The 18552-nt window shown below is 41.5% G+C and overlaps 1 protein-coding gene across 1 annotated transcript; it reads right to left on the bottom strand.

Annotated features, from left to right (window-relative positions):
• Window positions 1-281: 281 nt before the first annotated feature.
• LOC140503783 (olfactory receptor 6E1-like) lies at window positions 282-6012 on the bottom strand. Its single transcript, XM_072608057.1, has one exon. The coding sequence runs from the start codon at window positions 1251-1253 to the stop codon at window positions 282-284; it is 972 nt and encodes a 323-aa protein (XP_072464158.1). The 5' UTR covers window positions 1254-6012.
• Window positions 6013-18552: the final 12540 nt, after the last annotated feature.

Genomic DNA, 18552 nt, shown 5'->3' with positions numbered 1-18552 from the left:
CTTTTCCTTTCCAAGTCCTGTTCTCAAAAAGAGTTATAGGAAGTTTATGTTGGAAGGTGACTTAGACATCATCTTATTCAATTATTTCATTTCAAAGAAGATGAAATTGAAGCCCAGAAAAGAGCAGACTTGTCCAAGATCCAGAGCTATGCAGTGTAAGTACTGAGCCTCAGACACAGGGCTTGTGATCCCCAAGGCCTGCTCTTTCTCCTACCCCATCATCTCCCATCCCCCTCTTCCTCCATGTTCTGGCCCCTCTAGAAGCTCCCAGGGCCCCCCAATCAGACTCTGAGATCCCTAGAAGGCCCCCCTCCTTTGAACAGCACATCCCTGCTGACCCGTTGCACCAGCTTGTTCCTCAGGCAGTAGATAAAAGGGTTCAACAGGGGGGCAACAATGGTGTTGAAGAAGGCCACCCCCTTGTTAAGGTCCAGCTGTCCTGTCTGGGTGGGATGGAGGTACATGATGACGCAGCTGCCATAGGTGATGGAGACCACCAGGATGTGGGAGGAGCAGGTAGAGAAGGCCTTGTGCCGGCCCTGGGCAGAGGGAAGCTGTAGGAGGGTCCAGATGATGCAGATGTAGGAGGCCACAGTCACAGTGAGGGCACCAGCCAGGGTGCACACAGCCACCAAGAAGGCAAGCAACTGCAGGCGCCTGGTGTTGGTGCACACCAGAGCCAACAGTGGGGTGCTATCACAGAAGAAGTGGTTGAGCACCTTTGGTCCACAGAGTGGCAGGAGGAGTAGCCAGATGCAAGGCCCAGAGAGGAAGAGGACACCTCCAGCCCAGCAGCCCAGCACCAACCTCAGGCAGGCCTGACTGGTCATGAAGGCTGGATACCTCAAGGGATAGCAGATAGCCAGGTATCGGTCTACAGACATTACAGCCAACAGGAAGAACTCCACAGTGCCCAGGGTAAAGTAAAGGACCATCTGGGAGAAACATCTGGGTGGGGATATGGTCTTATGACCTGTGAGGAGGTGGCTGAGAATCTGGGGAGTGATGACTGAGGTGAAGCCCATCTCCAGCAAGGAGAAATTCCTCAGGAAATAATACATAGGGGTTTGCAGGCGCCGATCCACCAGGGAGAGGACCACAATGAACAAGTTACCCAGCAGGGTCAGCAGGTAAGTGGGCAAGAGGACAGTGAAAAGCAGGAGCTGCAGGCCCCGAAGATCTGTGATACCAAGCAGAATGAAGTCAGTGCCCCGGGAGTGGTTCCCCAGCTCACTCCACCTTCCTGGAGGCATCTGGTGGGGGAAGCAAAAAGAGGTCGGAGGCTCTCAAAATATAGAGTCTTACATCTAGAAAGGCCTTTAGAGGAAGTATTTGTGCAAAAATATTTATAGCAGCTCTTTTTGTGTTGGCAAAGAACTGGAAATTTAGGGAATACCCATCCAATGGGGAATGGCTGAACAAGTTTTAGTATATGATTGTGATGGAATACTGTTGAGCTATAAGAAATGGTGAGTAAGATGCTTTCAGAAAAGCCTGGAAAGACTCATATGAACTGATGTAAAGTTAAGAGAGCAGAACCAGATCATGTAAACAGTAACAGCAACACTGTATGATGATCAACTGGGAATGACTTCGCTATTCTCACCCATACAATGATCCAAGAAAATTCTAAAGGACTCGTGATGAAAAATGCTATCCACTGCTAGAGAGCGAGTTGATGGATTCTGAATGCAGATCAAAGCGTACTATTTGTCAGTTTACTTTTTGTGCTTTTTTTCTTTTGGTCTGTGTCTTCTTTCACAACATGCCTAATATGAAAATATTGCACGATTACATGTGTATAACCTGGATCAAATTGTTTACTGTCTCAGGGAGAGGGAAAGGGGAAGTTGAGGGAGGGAGAAAATTTGGAACACAACTTCTTTGAAACTGAATGTCAAAAATTATCTTTACATGTAATTGGAAGAAAAAAATTAGTTGAATTTTTTTAAAAATTGCAAACTCTATGCGAGCAGGCACTATATTTTGTTTTTGTATCCCTAACACTTATCACAGTAAATGCTCAAGAAATGCTTCCCCCCAAAAAAATAACAATAAACTTATTACCTGTTAAATAACATTAAAAAATGGTTAAAATTGTCTTTACATGTATTTGGGAAAAATATTTTTTTAAACTAGGAAAGATTTTAGAGACCAATCCCAAATCAACTGATTACTTAACAAGGATTTATTAAGAGATAAATAAATGTTGGTCACTTTGCTAAGCAGTAGAGATACAAGGAAAGGCAAATACAGTCCTACATTCAGTAAGTTTATATTATAATGGAGGAGAAAACATGTAAATAATGAGGTAAATAAAAGTGATATATTGAGTATATGAGGTCATCTGCACAAAGCAGCTCTACAGGATGGAAGGACTGGGAACAGCCCCCTATAGAAGATGGGATTTGTGCTGAGACTGAAAGGAAGCCAGGGTAGCCAGGAGGTGGGAAGGAGAGCATTGGAGCATCTAGGTATGGGAGACAGCTAGGACAAACATATGGAGGAGGGAGACAGTATCATAAGGGAGGAACAGCTGGAGGGTCTTTCAGTCAAGTCAAAGATAAGCAGACTGGAAAGGTAGGAAAGGGATAGGTGGTAGAGGACTTGAAATGGCAGACTGAAGGCAGCACCCTGTGGGTCACTTCTCGTCAGCCAGATGGATGATCTAAAGGATGGAGACATGGGAGAACCACAGGAGAGCAAGTAGCCAGTGCAGCCAGTGCACAGGATGGATGCAGATTGAGGGGACCCAAACAGGGGTGAGCCTATCATCATGGCAGATGAAGAGGCTCATGCTAACCAAGGTGATATTTAATGAGAAAAGACATCTGAAATCACCGCACTGGGTTGCTAAACTGGAAGGTCAGGGGAATGCTGCCTCTTGGCTTCCCTCAGGTTCACCTAACATCTCTTCTTTTGCAAGAAGCCTTTTCCATTTCTCAATAACCTAGTGCTTTCCCCGTGAGATGACCACCAATTGTTACTGTACAAAACTTTCCCCAGATCTTCTGACTCCAAAGCCATACTTACTTCAACTGAGAAGGGGGATTGGAAGACTTTGCTCTGTTCCAGACTTGCCCACTCACCCTAGATTTCTGTCTCTTCCTCTTATCTAAAATGAGGAGGGCTATGCCTAGTCTCTAAGTGTTCCTCACCTCTCCCAAAGTGCCCTGATTGAAGTCCTTGAAGCAATCTCTTCTGAGCCATACATAGTCTCCTCACAGGACTCCCACCTCAGGACCCCTGGTCCTGGTAAAAACCAACTAAGGATAAGCATCACCTCCTCCAACCCTTATCTCCCCCTTAAGATTTAGAACTGTTCTAGGTGATTCAACAAGATCTAGAAACCATGTTTCCACCTGTTGAAGGAGCTGATAATGACTAGTGTGGAGAGGGAAAGGCTCTGATAAGGTAGGGGAAGAGGAGTCAGTCATACCTTCAAGGATCTAAAAATCTATCATATGGAAAAGGAAGTAGACTTGTCTCTGTTGTCCCCAGTGATGGAGGTAGGGAGAAGTTATAGAGAAGCAGATTTCGATTGGTCTGCTTAGAAAGCAGTGAGTTCATCATAGATAGAATCCCAAGACCACAGATCTAGAGATGGAAAGCCCTGTAGACCCACTCCCTCAACTTTACAGATGAATAAACTGAGGTTCAGAAAAGGGAAGAGATGTTCCTAAAGTCACCTAGCTAGTAAGAACAGCTGGCATTCCAATCCATGCTCCCTGACTCTCTCCATGACATTTAAGGTCATTCACTCTAATGTACAGTGGATGACCACTTGTTAAGGATAGCCTGGAGGAACCTCTGGTCAGACATGGGTGGTACTAGATGTTCTTTTCATCCCTTCCAATACTAGCTCTGAATTTCTGAGGTCCTTATCCCATGAGGTGTCTACCTTCTCTGACATCATTCTCTCTAGCACCAAGCCAAGAACAGTTCTCATGGTGGCCCTGATGAGCTGGGCCTGAGATAATCATGTAATCACTAATGCTAGATCTGGAAGAGGCCTTAGAGAATATATAAGCCTTAGAGAATATAGGCCCAGAGAAGGAAGGGTCCTTCCCAAGATTACACAGTAACTACGACCTTCACTTTGCACACCCAAGCCATCATCTATGGATAGAGATGGAGGCCTAGGGGGCAATCTCAGGTTCTCAGAGCACATCACTGGTTGAATTGGGACCTTAGACCACAGTCTTCTGACTCTAATACCAAAGTGCACCCAAGGTGATCCATGACTTATGATCCTGGGGCCCAGGCAGCTTGGTAGAGCACTCAGCTTGGAGAGGGGTAGGGGCTTATCTAAGGTCACATAGCTAAGAAGTTTCAGGGACCTGGCCCTCCTGGGCTACAGGGAATCCTGAAGGTCAAAGTCTAGGCATCTCTCCCAGGGCTTTGTGGGCTAAATTAATCTGTGAATTGATGAGCATGTTTGAAGGGGTTGCTCTGTCCCAGTTACTGTGCTAAGGGTTTCAATACTTCTGTCCTTTCCTGAGAGATCAGGGACATGATTCTGAGCTCCTGGGCTCTAGTCCCAACTCCATCACTACCAACAGCTGCTCTGCCCTAGGTCAATCCCATTTTCTCTATGGGGTCAGTCTCCTCACCTACAAAATAAGGAGATTGGTGTAGCTGCTCTATCTTCCAGTTCCCTGCCAGCTTAATAATTTGAAGAAAGGCCATTTGGCAGGGTGGACTTTGTCCAGGATTTAGATCAGAAAGGATCACTGTGTGTGTAAAAACAATTCCCTTTACCTCTTGGAACCTCAATTTCCTTCTCTAAAACTGAGCTAAAAACCTTGCCTTCACAGAACCACTTTGGGGACAAGTCTGTGATAAGCCTGAAAATGTGAGAGAGATAGCCTTGTTCTGGTGCTTAGGGGGCAGCCACTGACACTGCTCTGGGGAATAAAGCCACAAGAAAAGCCCACTGGCCACACTTCCAGGGACTCATGGAACATTCATTACAACAGCCCTGGGAGGCGGGTCATGTATAGACCATAACTGGCAGAGGAGGAATCTGGAACTTTTTGATATAGGTAGCTTGCATACAGTTGCCAGCTGGGCAGTGTCTGAGGTGATAGTGGAACCTAGCATTGCTGACACCTTCAGATCTGCCTCCCCAGAGGATGAGGCCAATGGCTTCTCCATGAAAAACGCTCTGTCATAATGTCCCCAACCCTTAGGTATCAGCAACTTGTCTCATCTCTGCTTCGCAAGAAGTTGTCTCATCCCATCCTGAGTCAATTCATCCTGGGCGCTGAGAGTACATACAGGCTGGACCTAAAAGGGACTTGGATGTCATCTAGACCAGCTTTGGCCAAGCAGGGCCTTCTCTGCTTTGCCCTTATGGGCAGACAACTCCAACCCACCACTCCTCCCCTGCCCCAGTTCTCCCCATGGAGCCAGACTGAGTGCTAGAAGTTATAATGGTACCTGCCAAGGTAGATAGCACCACAAGGTAGATAGCAATGTCATGATCCCTGTTTTACAAGTGAGAAAATTGAGTCTTAGAGCAGTAAGTGGTTCATCCAGGATCATCCAGAGAATAAATGTCCAAGACACAATTCTCTGCCCGGACTCCAACTCCAAGACTCCCCAGGAATACTTTATATGGGAACTAAAGTTCTCCCTGGGATCCCTAAGCAGAGTATCAATTTCCTTTTGTTGGGGCACTCCTGGAGGATCCCTGATAAGATCCCTTCCAATTTCCATGTTGGATGATTCAAATTCCTCATTTTCCATATGAAGTGCCTGAGACCCAGAGACAGCAATGGACCACCCCTAGTTAGTCAGCAAGCTCATCACACCTGATGGACCAATCAATCAATCTATCAATCTATCAATCAAGATTTATAAAGTGTTAAGTGCTAAGTGCTAGAATCTAGAAACCCACAGCTTCCTCCATTACAAGAAGCAGGTCAAAAGAGGGTTCTAAGAGTTGTGCAATAGAAGACCAATGAACTCTAACATAAATAACTAATAAAATATCATTATACATAACATAAATAATTAATATCTAAATAATAACAATTAACCAACTAATTATTTTGACTAATTAATCTCTAAGGCTCCTTTCAACTTGGAGTCTACAATGTCAGATTATGGAGAAACCCATGGAAGGGGGTGATCGTTACCTCTGAGTTCACTTTCGTATTTGGGCCTCTGTGGTCTGTAGCTGCGGAGCACAGGCTCCAAGGTCCAAGCGACCCTCTCCTGACTTTAGAGAATAACCAGGCAGGACTCTCTATTGTCCTCATAGAATCCAGAACAGAACAGTAAGGGAAAGGAGAAAGAAAGAAAAGAAAAAAAGGAAGGAAGGAAGGAAGGAAGGAAGGAAGGAAGGAAGGAAGGAAGGAAGGAAGGAAGGAAGGAAGGAAGGAAGGAAAGAAGGAAGGAAGGAAGGAAGGAAGGAAAAAAGCATTAAGGTCTACTATGTGCCAGGCACTGTGTCAAGTGCTTTAAAAATATCTCATTTGATCCTTACAACAACTCCAGGGAGTAGATGTTATTATTTCACTCATTTTACAGATGAGGAAACAGAGTCAGGCAGAGGTTAAGTGGCATGCCCAAGGTCATACAGTCAGTAAGTATCTGAGGCCAAATTTGAACTCAGGTATCCCTGACTTCAGGCCCAGCACTGTTGTCTACTACAATGACTGAGTGCACCAGTGTTGGCTCATCAATCCAGACGTCTCCCATCCCAGCTGTTCTGACTCATTGAAGTGGTCTAGTGAGGAGCTTCAACCCCAGCTCTGACACATCCTCTGAGTGACCTTGGGGGAGGTGTTTTTCCCCTTTTTGGCCTCAGTTTCCTCATCTGAAAAATGAACGAGTCAGATGCAATGATTGATAAGGAGGCTGAGCAGTCAAACCTCCAATGTCTAACCCCCATCATTGCTCTTGCCTCTCAAGCCTGGTTCCTCCAGGGAAGCCCACAATGGGCTGATCCTCCATGTGGCTACCATTGCCAGGAGCAGATGGTCCAGACAGAACAGGGATGACACTGGGGCTCCTTTGCCACAAGGACCCAGAACCTTTTTCCTGGTGTGAGATTTGGAAAAGGACATGGAGGGTCAGAGAGGGAGAGAGACAGAGAAGGAAATGTGCTCTAGGAGAACAGGAGTGGAGAGACCTAGAGAAGAGGAAGTACTTACTATTTCCTTGGTGAAAGGCTGTGGACTCTGGGGCAGGATGGTTGTAACCCAAGGCTCCATTTAGAATTCCTGTCACTCCATTCTCACTCCTGAGGATCAGAGGGGACATTCTGTGTCTTCCCTCTGCCATCCCCAACCTCCCCTCTGAGCTCCTGCACCAAAATATCTCTTGTGACCAACTTAGCCAACAGGGACCTGGGAAACTTCCAAACTTTTAATGGCCCCTGAGAGTTTAATTAGATTGTTGCCTCTGAACTTTCTGTAAGGAGAACTTGCTCTGGCCCTGAGTGTGAAGGGGAGGGGGTGGAATGTGTTGTTTAGACAGTCACTGTGTCAATTCAGCCAGAAACTATGACTTTCCTACTGTGTTTAAAGTCCTCTTCTCTGCACTTGGAAGAAACATTTTCCATTAAATCCCATGATTTCTGTTTAATTTTGTTATTCTCAAGGACAAATCCCAAAATTTGAAATAGTTTGAGAAAGAAGTTTATTAGGTAGTTTGGAAAGGAAACCAAACTGGAAAGGAGGTATAGCTAGCTCTCTCTTGACTAGATTCTGAAAGGTTTACATTACACAGGATTTAGACAAGGGTGTAAGGACATTTGTCCGACTGCCATCATGAAGACAGTAGGTAGTCTGCAAGAGCAGAGTAGTTTGAGAAGTATTTCAGTGGGTAGGTCAAGCTATTTGGGGAAACTCAAAACACAAGCTCTGGGTGAACCAAAAGCAAGACCTGGGTATAGAGATCCAAAATAGGAATGCTTTGGGTGAATCTAGGACCTGGGGGCACCCTAAAATCCCTTATCATCATCTCCAGCATTCCTGGAGAATTACTGAGATCAGGGTAATATTCTGAGTTCAAGCAATCTCTGATCAGATTTAAGCAGTATAGTAATTAATAAATTTTCTGAACAATATAATAAATGATAAATAAGAATCCATATTTTGAGCATTTCATTGTTCCCAACAACCTGGACCATGAAGAGATATTTCTTTTACCTTCTCCTGTGAACCTACATTTGAAACATAAATATCAATCACTTGACTGTAGAAGAAATATAAACCCAGTATATTCAACACAAGGCTCCACATGATTTCCCTAGTCTTTATAATAGTTGAGATTTTTGTGTTTTTTAAAAAACTATATAGAGAAGTCTATACCCTAACCCCAAATACCTGGTTGTAACATTTGTAGCCAAATATCACCTCTTAATATCTTTACAGACCCATTCAGTGTCCATCTCTTAGTTACAACAACTCCACGGCCAAATTCCTCTTCTCTTTCCCCTTTGCCAAACTCCTATATCTCATCAATTTGCATTCCTACCACAATTTGCTTTACCCTTTAATTGCTTAGCTTACTTTTCCTTAATTACCTTTCTTTATCTGCCAACAACCTTTTTCTGGTTTTCCTTGAGTATAACTCTTCAGGGCCACTCTCTAGGGCTCTGGAAACGTATTTAATCTTTTACAATTCTTTAAAAGTCCTTTAATTGTCCTTGAACCTGCTCTTTTTTACTCCTCTTTGGTGGTCTTCAAGTAGATTCTGGAGGAGTAATTGTCAGCTATATCTCCAATTTGAGAAAATGCCAGGATTAATTCCAGCCTATACTTCTGCTGGGCAGGCTGTCATCCAGAGTCCAGACATTTCAGGTCTAGTAGTGAATGGAACAGAATGAGCTTCTGCATGAGGAGAAGGGTCTTGCCTTATATTAGCAAGTAAGCTATAAAGTTCCTCCAAATCACACATCGATCTCCAAAGACATGAAAAACATACATATGCCTTCCTATCTGTGTGACAGGACAAATCACCTCACCAACTTTGGGCTCAGTGTTCTTTTATGAAAAAGGATTGGGTTGGAATAAATAACTTCCCAGATGTAAATCTATGAAGAACTGATCTGAGATCCATCCTGCCTGGGCTCTGGATTATCGGATCCTTAGGGTTGGGTGGGACATGTGTTCAAACTGTATCTTGTTCTGGTCCTCCTGACCATCCTCCTCTTCTAGTCACTATAGCAAGTTTATAAGTAGCCAGTGTAAAGGGGCAAGAGCAGGAAGTAAGAATCCAAAGGAAAACCTGGAAGTCTCAAAAGAACCAATCTAAGGATCAAAGGAGCAGAATTTACAGATTAGATCATATAGTAACCAAAATTCGCATGCTAGTAGCGTGGGCTGAATCAGCAGAAGCCATCTAGGACCTGATCTGGAAGCCTTCTGGTCCTAGGATATATAAAGCTCAGACAAGTTTCGGACATCCCCAAGAAGACCAGTAGAACAGTGAATGGCTCTGATAACTCAGAAATGATATACATGTTACCTCTAAAGTCTTATCGACAACTCTAAGATTATATCGATATATTAATGAAGGAAAGTCAAGGAGACATGCACAGAAGTAAATCTGTCTCCTCCCTTCCCCCCCCAAAAAACACTACCAAAATGAGACCTTAAGTTCCTGCCCCCTGGTCTAGCCTGTTAAGTGTTGCTGTTCCCCAAGGCTCTGTCCAAATCCTTCTTGTGGGTCTTCTAGCTACTTTTACTTTTGGACCTCCTCAGCTGCACTAAGATCAGTTATCACCTCCTGGCTGATAACTGTTAGCTCTCTATAGCCAGTCTCTGTTTTTGGCTTGGTCCCACATCAGCACCTACAGATGGGATACATGGAACTGGATGTCTCATGAGCATGTCAAATTCAACAAAATTCATGATTTCTTCCTTTTTAAAACCAACTCTTTTTCTAACTTCTCTATTTCTCTGAGTGTTCTCTTTAGAATTAATCAACTCTTGTTGAATAAAGTGAGCTAATTCTTTCTCCCAATCAATACATCTATAAGACTTCTCTTCAGTACAAATGTTTTAATTTAAAATTAAGTCTTGAGTTCTGAATGAAAGCTTGTCCATCTTAATTATATTTATGTATGAAACCCCTGATGTAAAATAAGGTTTGAACTCTGAAGCCTTTATAAGGCTTATAATAACAATAGTTAATATTTATATATCACAATGTTCCAGGCACCATGCAAAGCACTTTACTCTTATTATCTCATTTGATCCAGTTGCAAGAACTTTCCTTGTCCTATTAGCCACTGCATGAATGAGCCAGCACAGGACAAAGACAGGCTTCAGGCACACTGAAGTTTATTTATCCACTTAAGAGTGTGATATACTGCATTAGTAAATGATGGGCATTTGGACCTCACAGTTCCACAAGTAAACAGGAGTTTAGGAAAAATCAAATTGGGCACCAAGGCAGATTTACAAAGCAGTTTTGGTTAAGAATCAGTTAAGCAGGCAGAAAAGTTACATCTTTGGGGAAAGAAGGAGGATACTTAAACCTTTAGAAAGTCTTTAGCATAGTTATTTACACCCAACAAAAGAAAACTGTATTTTCTTTATCAGTCAGTTAGTCAATTAACATTTGTTAAGCTCCTATTTTGTGCCTTATGGGAAAAAGAGAAATTCCTGATTTCCTAGAACTATCCAAAGTCCTAAGAGTTTTCCTTTGCAAGTGTAAAGTGATTGGGGAATGGGAGGTACAAAAGGAGACATTCAGTATATCCAGTGTCACACAGAAAAGGAAAAAAATAGAATAACAGCAAATGTAGCACAAAATGGAGTCAGCTATGCACTTTTGACAACCCATGTAACTCTGGGAGGAAGGTGCTGTAATTATTCGCATTTTACAGATGAAGAAACTACAGCAGAGATTAAGTGACTTGCCCATGGTTAGACAGCTTTTAAGTATCTGAGGGTGGATCTGAACTCAGGGTCTTCCTAACTCAGGGCCCAGTGCTCTATCTACTACACCACGTAGCTACCCTAATATCTTGCTGTAAAGTAATTACTCGCACCTAGGTCCCTTTGACTGGAGGTCAATAAATCAGAAGGCAAGGCTAGAAGATAAGCTTATTTAGAATCAGTTGATGAGCAGGTGGCTAGCAATTCCACAGACCAGAGGAAGACACACACACACACACACACACACACACACACACACACACACACACACACACACACACACACACACACACACACACACACACACACACACACACACACACACACACACACACACACACACACACACACACACACACACACACACACACACACACACACACACACACACACACTGAGTTTTAGGGCAGGCAGCAGAAGGAACCAGTCAGGTGAGGCTGCCAGAATAGGATACAGACATACATATTGGCTCTCTATCTCTATAAATATATATTAAATATAATATATAATATATTTTAATTATATACACACACTTTCTCTTGAGATGCAGGACCCAGACAAAATACAAAACTACCTAGTGGCTTTGGTTGAGATCAGGTAAGGCAAGCTAGGCAGGAAAAAGTATTTATTAAAATAACAAAGAAGACTCAATTGTTACAAAGGAAAGAATGAAAGAATGCAGTCCTTCAGCATTGACCTAATCAACATTTGTTAAGCTCCAGCTGCTCACCAAGGGGGTGAGTCCCTAAAACTATTCAGAGCCCTATTAGTAAAGTCATTGGGGGAAGGGAGGTACAGGAGACCCTCCACACCTGTCAAAAAGGCATCAGGCAGAAAAAGAAAGAAATACAATATGAAATATAGGTCAAAACAAAGTTGATAATGTCCTCCCTAAAAGTCACTTTGGGATTCCCCGCCCCCAAACTTCCTAATTTTCCTGTTACTGTCCAGGGCACCATCACAGTCCCAGAGAACTAGACTTACCACTATGGATTCCTCTCTTTTTCCCGCCCCATCCTCCAAATCCAAACAGTTGCCAAGACCTGTGGAATCTATCTTCTTTTAACATCTCTCATTTGACACAGCCAGCACCCTGGTGTAAGCCTCAATCACTTCACTCTAAAGCTACTGTAATAACCTGCTTGGTCTGCATGACTCAAGTCTGTCCCTCACCCAGTCCATTCTCCACTCAACTGTCTAATGCAAATGCCTGACCATGTTACCCTTCTCTTCAATAAACCCTCGTGGTTTTCTATCACCTCAAGAACTACATATAAAGTCCTCTGTTTGACAAACCCAGCCCTTCACCACCTTCCCACATGCACACGCCTTTCAAGGTTTTTTACACCAGACTGTCCCACACATTTAGTGATTCAGTGACATCAGCCTCCACCCTCTTCCTCATCCAGTACTCCAATCAGGCGCTTTCACTGGCTGCCTCTCAGGCCTGGAATGCTCTCCCTCCTCATCTCTGACTCCTGCTCTGCCCAACTCCTCAAATCTCAGATAAAATCCCGTCTTCTACAGGAAGCCTTTCCTGATCTTCATCAACATTAGTGCCTTCCTTCTGGTAATTATGGGGCAACTAGATGGCACAGCGGATAGAGTCCAAGCCTGGAGTCTGGACATCTCTTTGTCAAATCTGGCTTCAGACACTTCCTAGCTGTGTGACTCTGGGTAAATCACTTCCCCGTTTGCCTCAGTTTCCTCATCTATAAAATGAGCTAGAGAAGAAAATGGCTGAAACCACTCCAGTATATTTGTCAAGAAAACCCCAAATGGAGTCACAAAATGTTGGATGTGGCTGAACTGAACTCTGCTGATTATCCTCAATTTATCTTGTATATGTCTTGTTTGTATCTTGCTCTTGGTATTTTTTTTACCCCATTAGATTCTGAGATCTTTGACAGCAGGAGCTATGTATGTTTTGTTTTAGTTTGGGTTTTTTTGTTTTTGTTTTTGATTTCTTTGTTTCTCTAGTACTTAGCACAATGCTAGGTAATAGCAGGTGGTATTTAAATGCTTCTTGATTAATTGAGTGAAGGAACAATTGAAGAGACTTAAAATAAATATGAGTCAGCCTCACCTGACTGGTTCCTTCTGCTGCCTGCCCTAAAACTGAGAGAGAGAGAGAGAGAGAGAGAGAGAGAGAGAGAGAGAGAGAGAGAGAGAGAGAGAGAGAGAGAGAGAGAGAGAGTGTGTGTGTGTGTGTTTGTGTGTGTGTGTGTGTGTGTGTGTGTGTGTCTTTTCTAGCTCTTTTCAGCAATATCTTAGTAGGAGGCAAAGTATCTGCTTGTTGCTTGACCATTTTCAGTCATGTCCAACTCTGTTATCCCTTTTGGGGTTTTCTTAATACAGATACTTCAGTGGTTTCAGCCATTTCCTTCTCCAGCTCATTTTACAGATGAGGAAACTAAGACAAACAGAGTTAACTGATTTGCCCAGGGTCACAGTTACAAAGTGTCTGTAATGGATTTGAACTCAGCTCTTCCCAACTCCAGGGCTGGCACTTTATGCACTATGGTGCCATCTAGCCACTACAAAAGAACCAGGAAACCACAGTAATTCAGTACTGGGGTTTAGCTAGCATTTATTGGAACTATAAAAAGGAGGGGAAAGGACTCAATAGCAGAGGACTGTGTGGAGTTGAAGTGGCTCATCAGGAAGTTGAAAAAGAGAAGACAGGAACATGTAGGTAGTGTAGGTATGATGGATAGTTAAGGGACGGAGAAGGGAAATGACAGGACAGCCCTGCGAAGATGAAGAGGTGAGTTGAAAATAGAATGATAAAATATTTTGACCTGAAAGATAAATTTTGGGATCCATAAACATGGAAGATGAGGGCAATAATACAAGAAACTGAAGTTAAAAGTATAAAGATAGGGAAAAAAGAGATAAAACTATCCTAATTTTCTGATAATATAATTGTTTTCCTGGAAAATTCTAGAACATTACCAAAGATACTAATTGAAGTATTAGGTCCAACAAAATGCAGGTTACAATATAAACTTTTGATATTAATTGCATTTTAACATAATAATTACAAAATCCAAGAAGTAACTGTAGAAAGGTAAATCCAATTCCAAATAATTACAAAATTCATGAAGTATTTGGGGATCAATCTACTAAAGCATATAAAAACTGGCATAATTTCAACTACAAAATGCTGCTGAAAGAAATAAAGAACAGCTTAACTGGTGGAATAATCAATGTCCGTGGCTAGGACGTGCAAATATAATAAAAGTGGCAATAATATCATAGTTAATTAAGATATTTAAAGCTATACTAATAAAATTATCAAAGGGATACTTTACAGAACTGGGTAAAATAATAAAATTCATTTGGAAAAACAAAAAATCTAGAATATCCAGGAAAATGGTGAAAACAGTTAGGGACTAAGAGAAAAGAGCACTTCAGACCCAAACTGTATTATAAAGGCAGCAGTCGACAAAACCATCTGGCATTCCTTAACAAAACGAGAAGTAGATTAATGAAACAGATGAGACAAGGGACAATCAGAAACAATGGAACTCAATAACCCAGTGCCTGATAAATAGGAAAATATATGTTACTTAGAAAAGAACTCTATTTGATAAAAACGGATGGAAAAACTGGAAAGCTTTTGTCTGGAAGAAATTATGCTTAGATCAACACCTTTCACCATACTCCACAATATGTTGTAAATGGATAAATGACCTTAATATTAAAAATGTATTGTGAAAAGAGAGAGGGGGGAGAGGGAGAGAGACAGAGACAGAGAGAGACAGAGAGACAGAGAAAGAGAGAGAAAGAAGAGAAGAGAAGAGAAGAGAAGAGAAGAGAAGAGAAGAGAAGAGAAGAGAAGAGAAGAGAAGAGAAGAGAAGAAATTCATATTCCTCTCCATGCTATGGGCAGGATATGTATCTTAACTAAATAAGGGATCGAGACAATGGCAAAAGAGATGAGCTTAATGATGCAAAACCATAAAGTTTCTGCACGAATATAATTAATGCGCCTCGGATAAGAAAAGAAACAAAATGGTGGTGGTGAGGGGAACAACTTTGTGTTACATTTTTCTGACAAGGTTTAGTATCCAAGACATATAAGTAATTTACACATACATAATTCACACATACTTATCTATATGTATAATGTAGATATAGATACATATGCAAATATGTCTCTTTTTCTCTATCTGTGAACAAAAGCTATTTATTCCCCAATAAATAAGTGGTCCAAGGAACAAGCAATTCTCAAAAAAAATAATAATAATTATAAATGCAATAACCACATTAAAAAGTTCCAGTTCATTAACAATAAGAAAAATGCAAATCAAGAAAGCCCTGAGATTTCATTTCACAGCCTAGAAAATGGAAAAGATGACCAAAGGTAATCTTTTTTTGGGTTATTAGAATAACTAACTAATTAGAATAATCAATGTTAAAGAGTTGTGGGAAAATAGGCACATTGCTGCATTGTTGATGGAGCTAGACATTGGTGAGAACATTTTGGAAAGCAATTTGTAACTCAATTTATAATTTGCAATCTGGCAAAAGCATTACACAGCATCTACATACACAGCATCTACATACACAGCATCTACAATAATCTAAAGAGAAAGTACAATATTGCTCATCCATAAAAAATCAAAAGTGAATGATAGAAAATTACAAAGAACAAACATGGCTTGAAAGATGACACACAAGAAGGCATCCCTACTCCACCCTTTTGTGGAGGTGGAACAGCCACAAGGATTGAACATTGCTCATATTTTCAAAATTTTTCAAAGTACTAGTCAGTTATTCTGGCTTTTTTCTCGTTTCTTTTCTGTCTTTAAAAACATTTGTTGGTTGTTTTGTTGTTTTTTTTTAAAGAAAAAACAATTAGGGGAAACTAGAAGTCTAGCCTTGCTTCAGTGAAGACCCTGTTGACATGAGATAGCCCAAATGTAAAGAATACCCAGTTAGCATGGTTGTGTGGATTTCTTTCTACTCCTTTCTGTACCTAACATAGGCTTCAGTTTCTATGGCTCTGTCTCTCCCTCTGTACTAACTTCCGTTCCCTTCTGTATACAAAAACAAGAACAACTTCATTTTCTCTGGCTGTGTTTCAATCTGGAATTCCTTTTTCTTTTTGTACCTAAACAAAATGCCTCAATTTATGGGGCTATGCTTTTATCTGGAAATTCTTCAGGTTCCTTCCATACTGAATGATTCCTTCAATATATAGAGGTATGGTATGGCTTTGTTTGGTTTTGTAGTTTGTTGGGGTTTCGTTTGTTTAAAAAAATGCCTGAATTCATACAGACTGTTCCTATCTGAACTTCCTCATCTTCCTTTAGGTACCTAAAAAAAAAATCTCAATACTAGCCTTGTGTTTCTCTCTGGACTTCCTTCTGTGTGAAAAAAAAAATCAATTTCTATGTCTAAATTTCTATCTGGACTTATTTTTCCATTTTGTACCTTAAAAAAAATACTTCACTTCTATGGCTGTGTTCCTGTTCTGGACAAATTACTTCTATTTCCTTCTGTACCTCAAGAATGTCTGATTTCTAAGGCTGCCCTTCAATCCTGACTTTTTTTGCTCTTTTTTTTTTTTACCTAAAAGAATGCTTCAATTCCTATAACAGCGTTTCTATGGGAATTTCTTTCTCTTCCCTTCTGTATCTAAAATGTATGTTTCTATTTCTATGACTGTCTTTTAATCTGGATATTCTTCTGTTCTTGTCCCTCCCTAAAAGAATGTTTCCATTTCTACGGTCATGTTTCTTTCTGGATTATCTTCTGTTTCCTTCTGTACCTAAAAGAAAGCTTCAGTATCTATGGTTGTGATTTTCTCTGGACTTCATTTTGTTTCCTTTTGTATATATTTTTTAAATGCCTCGATTTCTATGACTATGTTTCTTTCTGGACTTCTTTCTGTTCCCTTCTGTACCTTAAAAAATGCTTCCCTGACCCACTCTTCTTTTCTTTTCGGTCAGTCCTGCCTTGACTTTTCTCTCAATGATGCAGAAAAAAGCATAAATGGTATGTTCAATGAACAGAATCAGGATCCAAAAGAATCAGCACATGCTAGAGAATTGGGGGAAATTTGATGGGATCAAAGACAGTAGGTGTTCCTCAAAGTCTCTGGGACTGCAAGCTCAATATGTGTGAATAGGGTGAAATAAAAGCCCAAAATGCTATTACCACCTGGGCCTGCCTGGAAAGGGGCACAGCTCCCAGGAACTGGAAGGAGATCGAGCCCATGGCCTCTGCCCTTGTCATATCCAACCTGGGTATTGTGGTCAGTGCTGTGTTCCACGAATAAAAAAGACAGTGATGAATGAGCTGGTTTCCAGAAAAGGGCAGGCACAATGTCAAATAACGGTAGTATTATCATAAATAATTATTTTCTTACGTTCGATGACTTTTCTAAGTACCTCTAAGTATCTCTGTGGGACCAGGAAGCTTTCGTTCCTTTTGCCAGAACCATGGATGGAGATGTTCACTCTACACTGGCTAGATGGTCCAGTAATCCCTTAGCCTTTGGTTAGGATACTGGGGGATGAAGTCAAATGAGGTTCAAGTAGGAAAGAGAAAGTAAGAGTGTTGATTCATTTACTTTTCCCAAATTCTCACCATGTTAAGGTGCCTGTTTCCTCCTACCTCTGGAAGCTGAGTCAACAGAAGAAGTCCAAAAATCTGTTAACCCAGGGTAGGAGTTTTATTTTAGTTCCTCCCTCCAGAGAAGAATCAGATTGGGATCTGGAATCTCTGACATCTTTGTTCCTGTCTCATCTCCTATTGTAATGATCTTTCAGCCTCTGGAACAGTAAGGAAAAACCCTGGCTCCCATCCTTCACAACTCAATTTCCTATCCCCCTTCTAAATATTCACTATAGCTCCCATTTATCAAACCTTTATCCTGAGCCCAGGGAGAAAAAGAATGTGGGTATGTTGGGATTTTAGGGGTATATGTGTGTTTATGTATGTATATCTGTATGTATGTCTATATGTGTGTGGCTAGGAGGCCTGGGTTCCATTCAGAAACAAGTCTCACTAGGTTACAAGGAACAAATCCTGCCATCTATTTGGGTCTCACTTTCTCCATCTATAAAAGGGAGTAACACTCCAGTACCTACTTCTGGGAATCTTTTGAGATGCCAATGAGATCTTGGCTAGAGAAGCAGAAAGTTAAAGTCTGGTATGCCTATATTGCTATGCATAATATGCATATTATTACTTTTAGGATTATTTAAAAATAAGAAAAAGGGAGCACAGCATCCAATGGATTATGGATGTTCATCAATTATCCTTTCCAACCTTTTTTAAAATAGGAAAATAGCTGAGAGTGAATTTTCCTCAATGCACATTCATACTTTATATCTTATTTGGCAGAAATGTACTGGACCCAGGCATCTAAGCCTCCCTCTAGGCAGATCCACCTTGGATGCTTTAAAATCATACAGTGGGAAGGTAGAGTAGTACAGCTAATTGTCTCTGCACATAAGGCTTCTCAGTCTTTTCTCCTCAGCTTTTCCCCTATGACTGATAAGACAGAAGAGAATACAGGCTTTGAGTCAGCATCTCATCCTCTGGAATCTGGGATTTGGAGGGAGGAGTAGTCCTCTGGTCTACTTTTTTCTGGAGAATTGGAGAAAGTAGAATCATAGGTTTTAGGGTGCTAGTA

The sequence above is a fragment of the Notamacropus eugenii genome, chromosome 5 (genome assembly GCF_028372415.1).
Source record: "Notamacropus eugenii isolate mMacEug1 chromosome 5, mMacEug1.pri_v2, whole genome shotgun sequence".
Taxonomy (NCBI): Eukaryota; Metazoa; Chordata; class Mammalia; order Diprotodontia; family Macropodidae; genus Notamacropus; species Notamacropus eugenii.
Note: the sequence above shows the minus strand (reverse complement) of the source record. Positions and strands in the feature narration are given on the sequence as shown.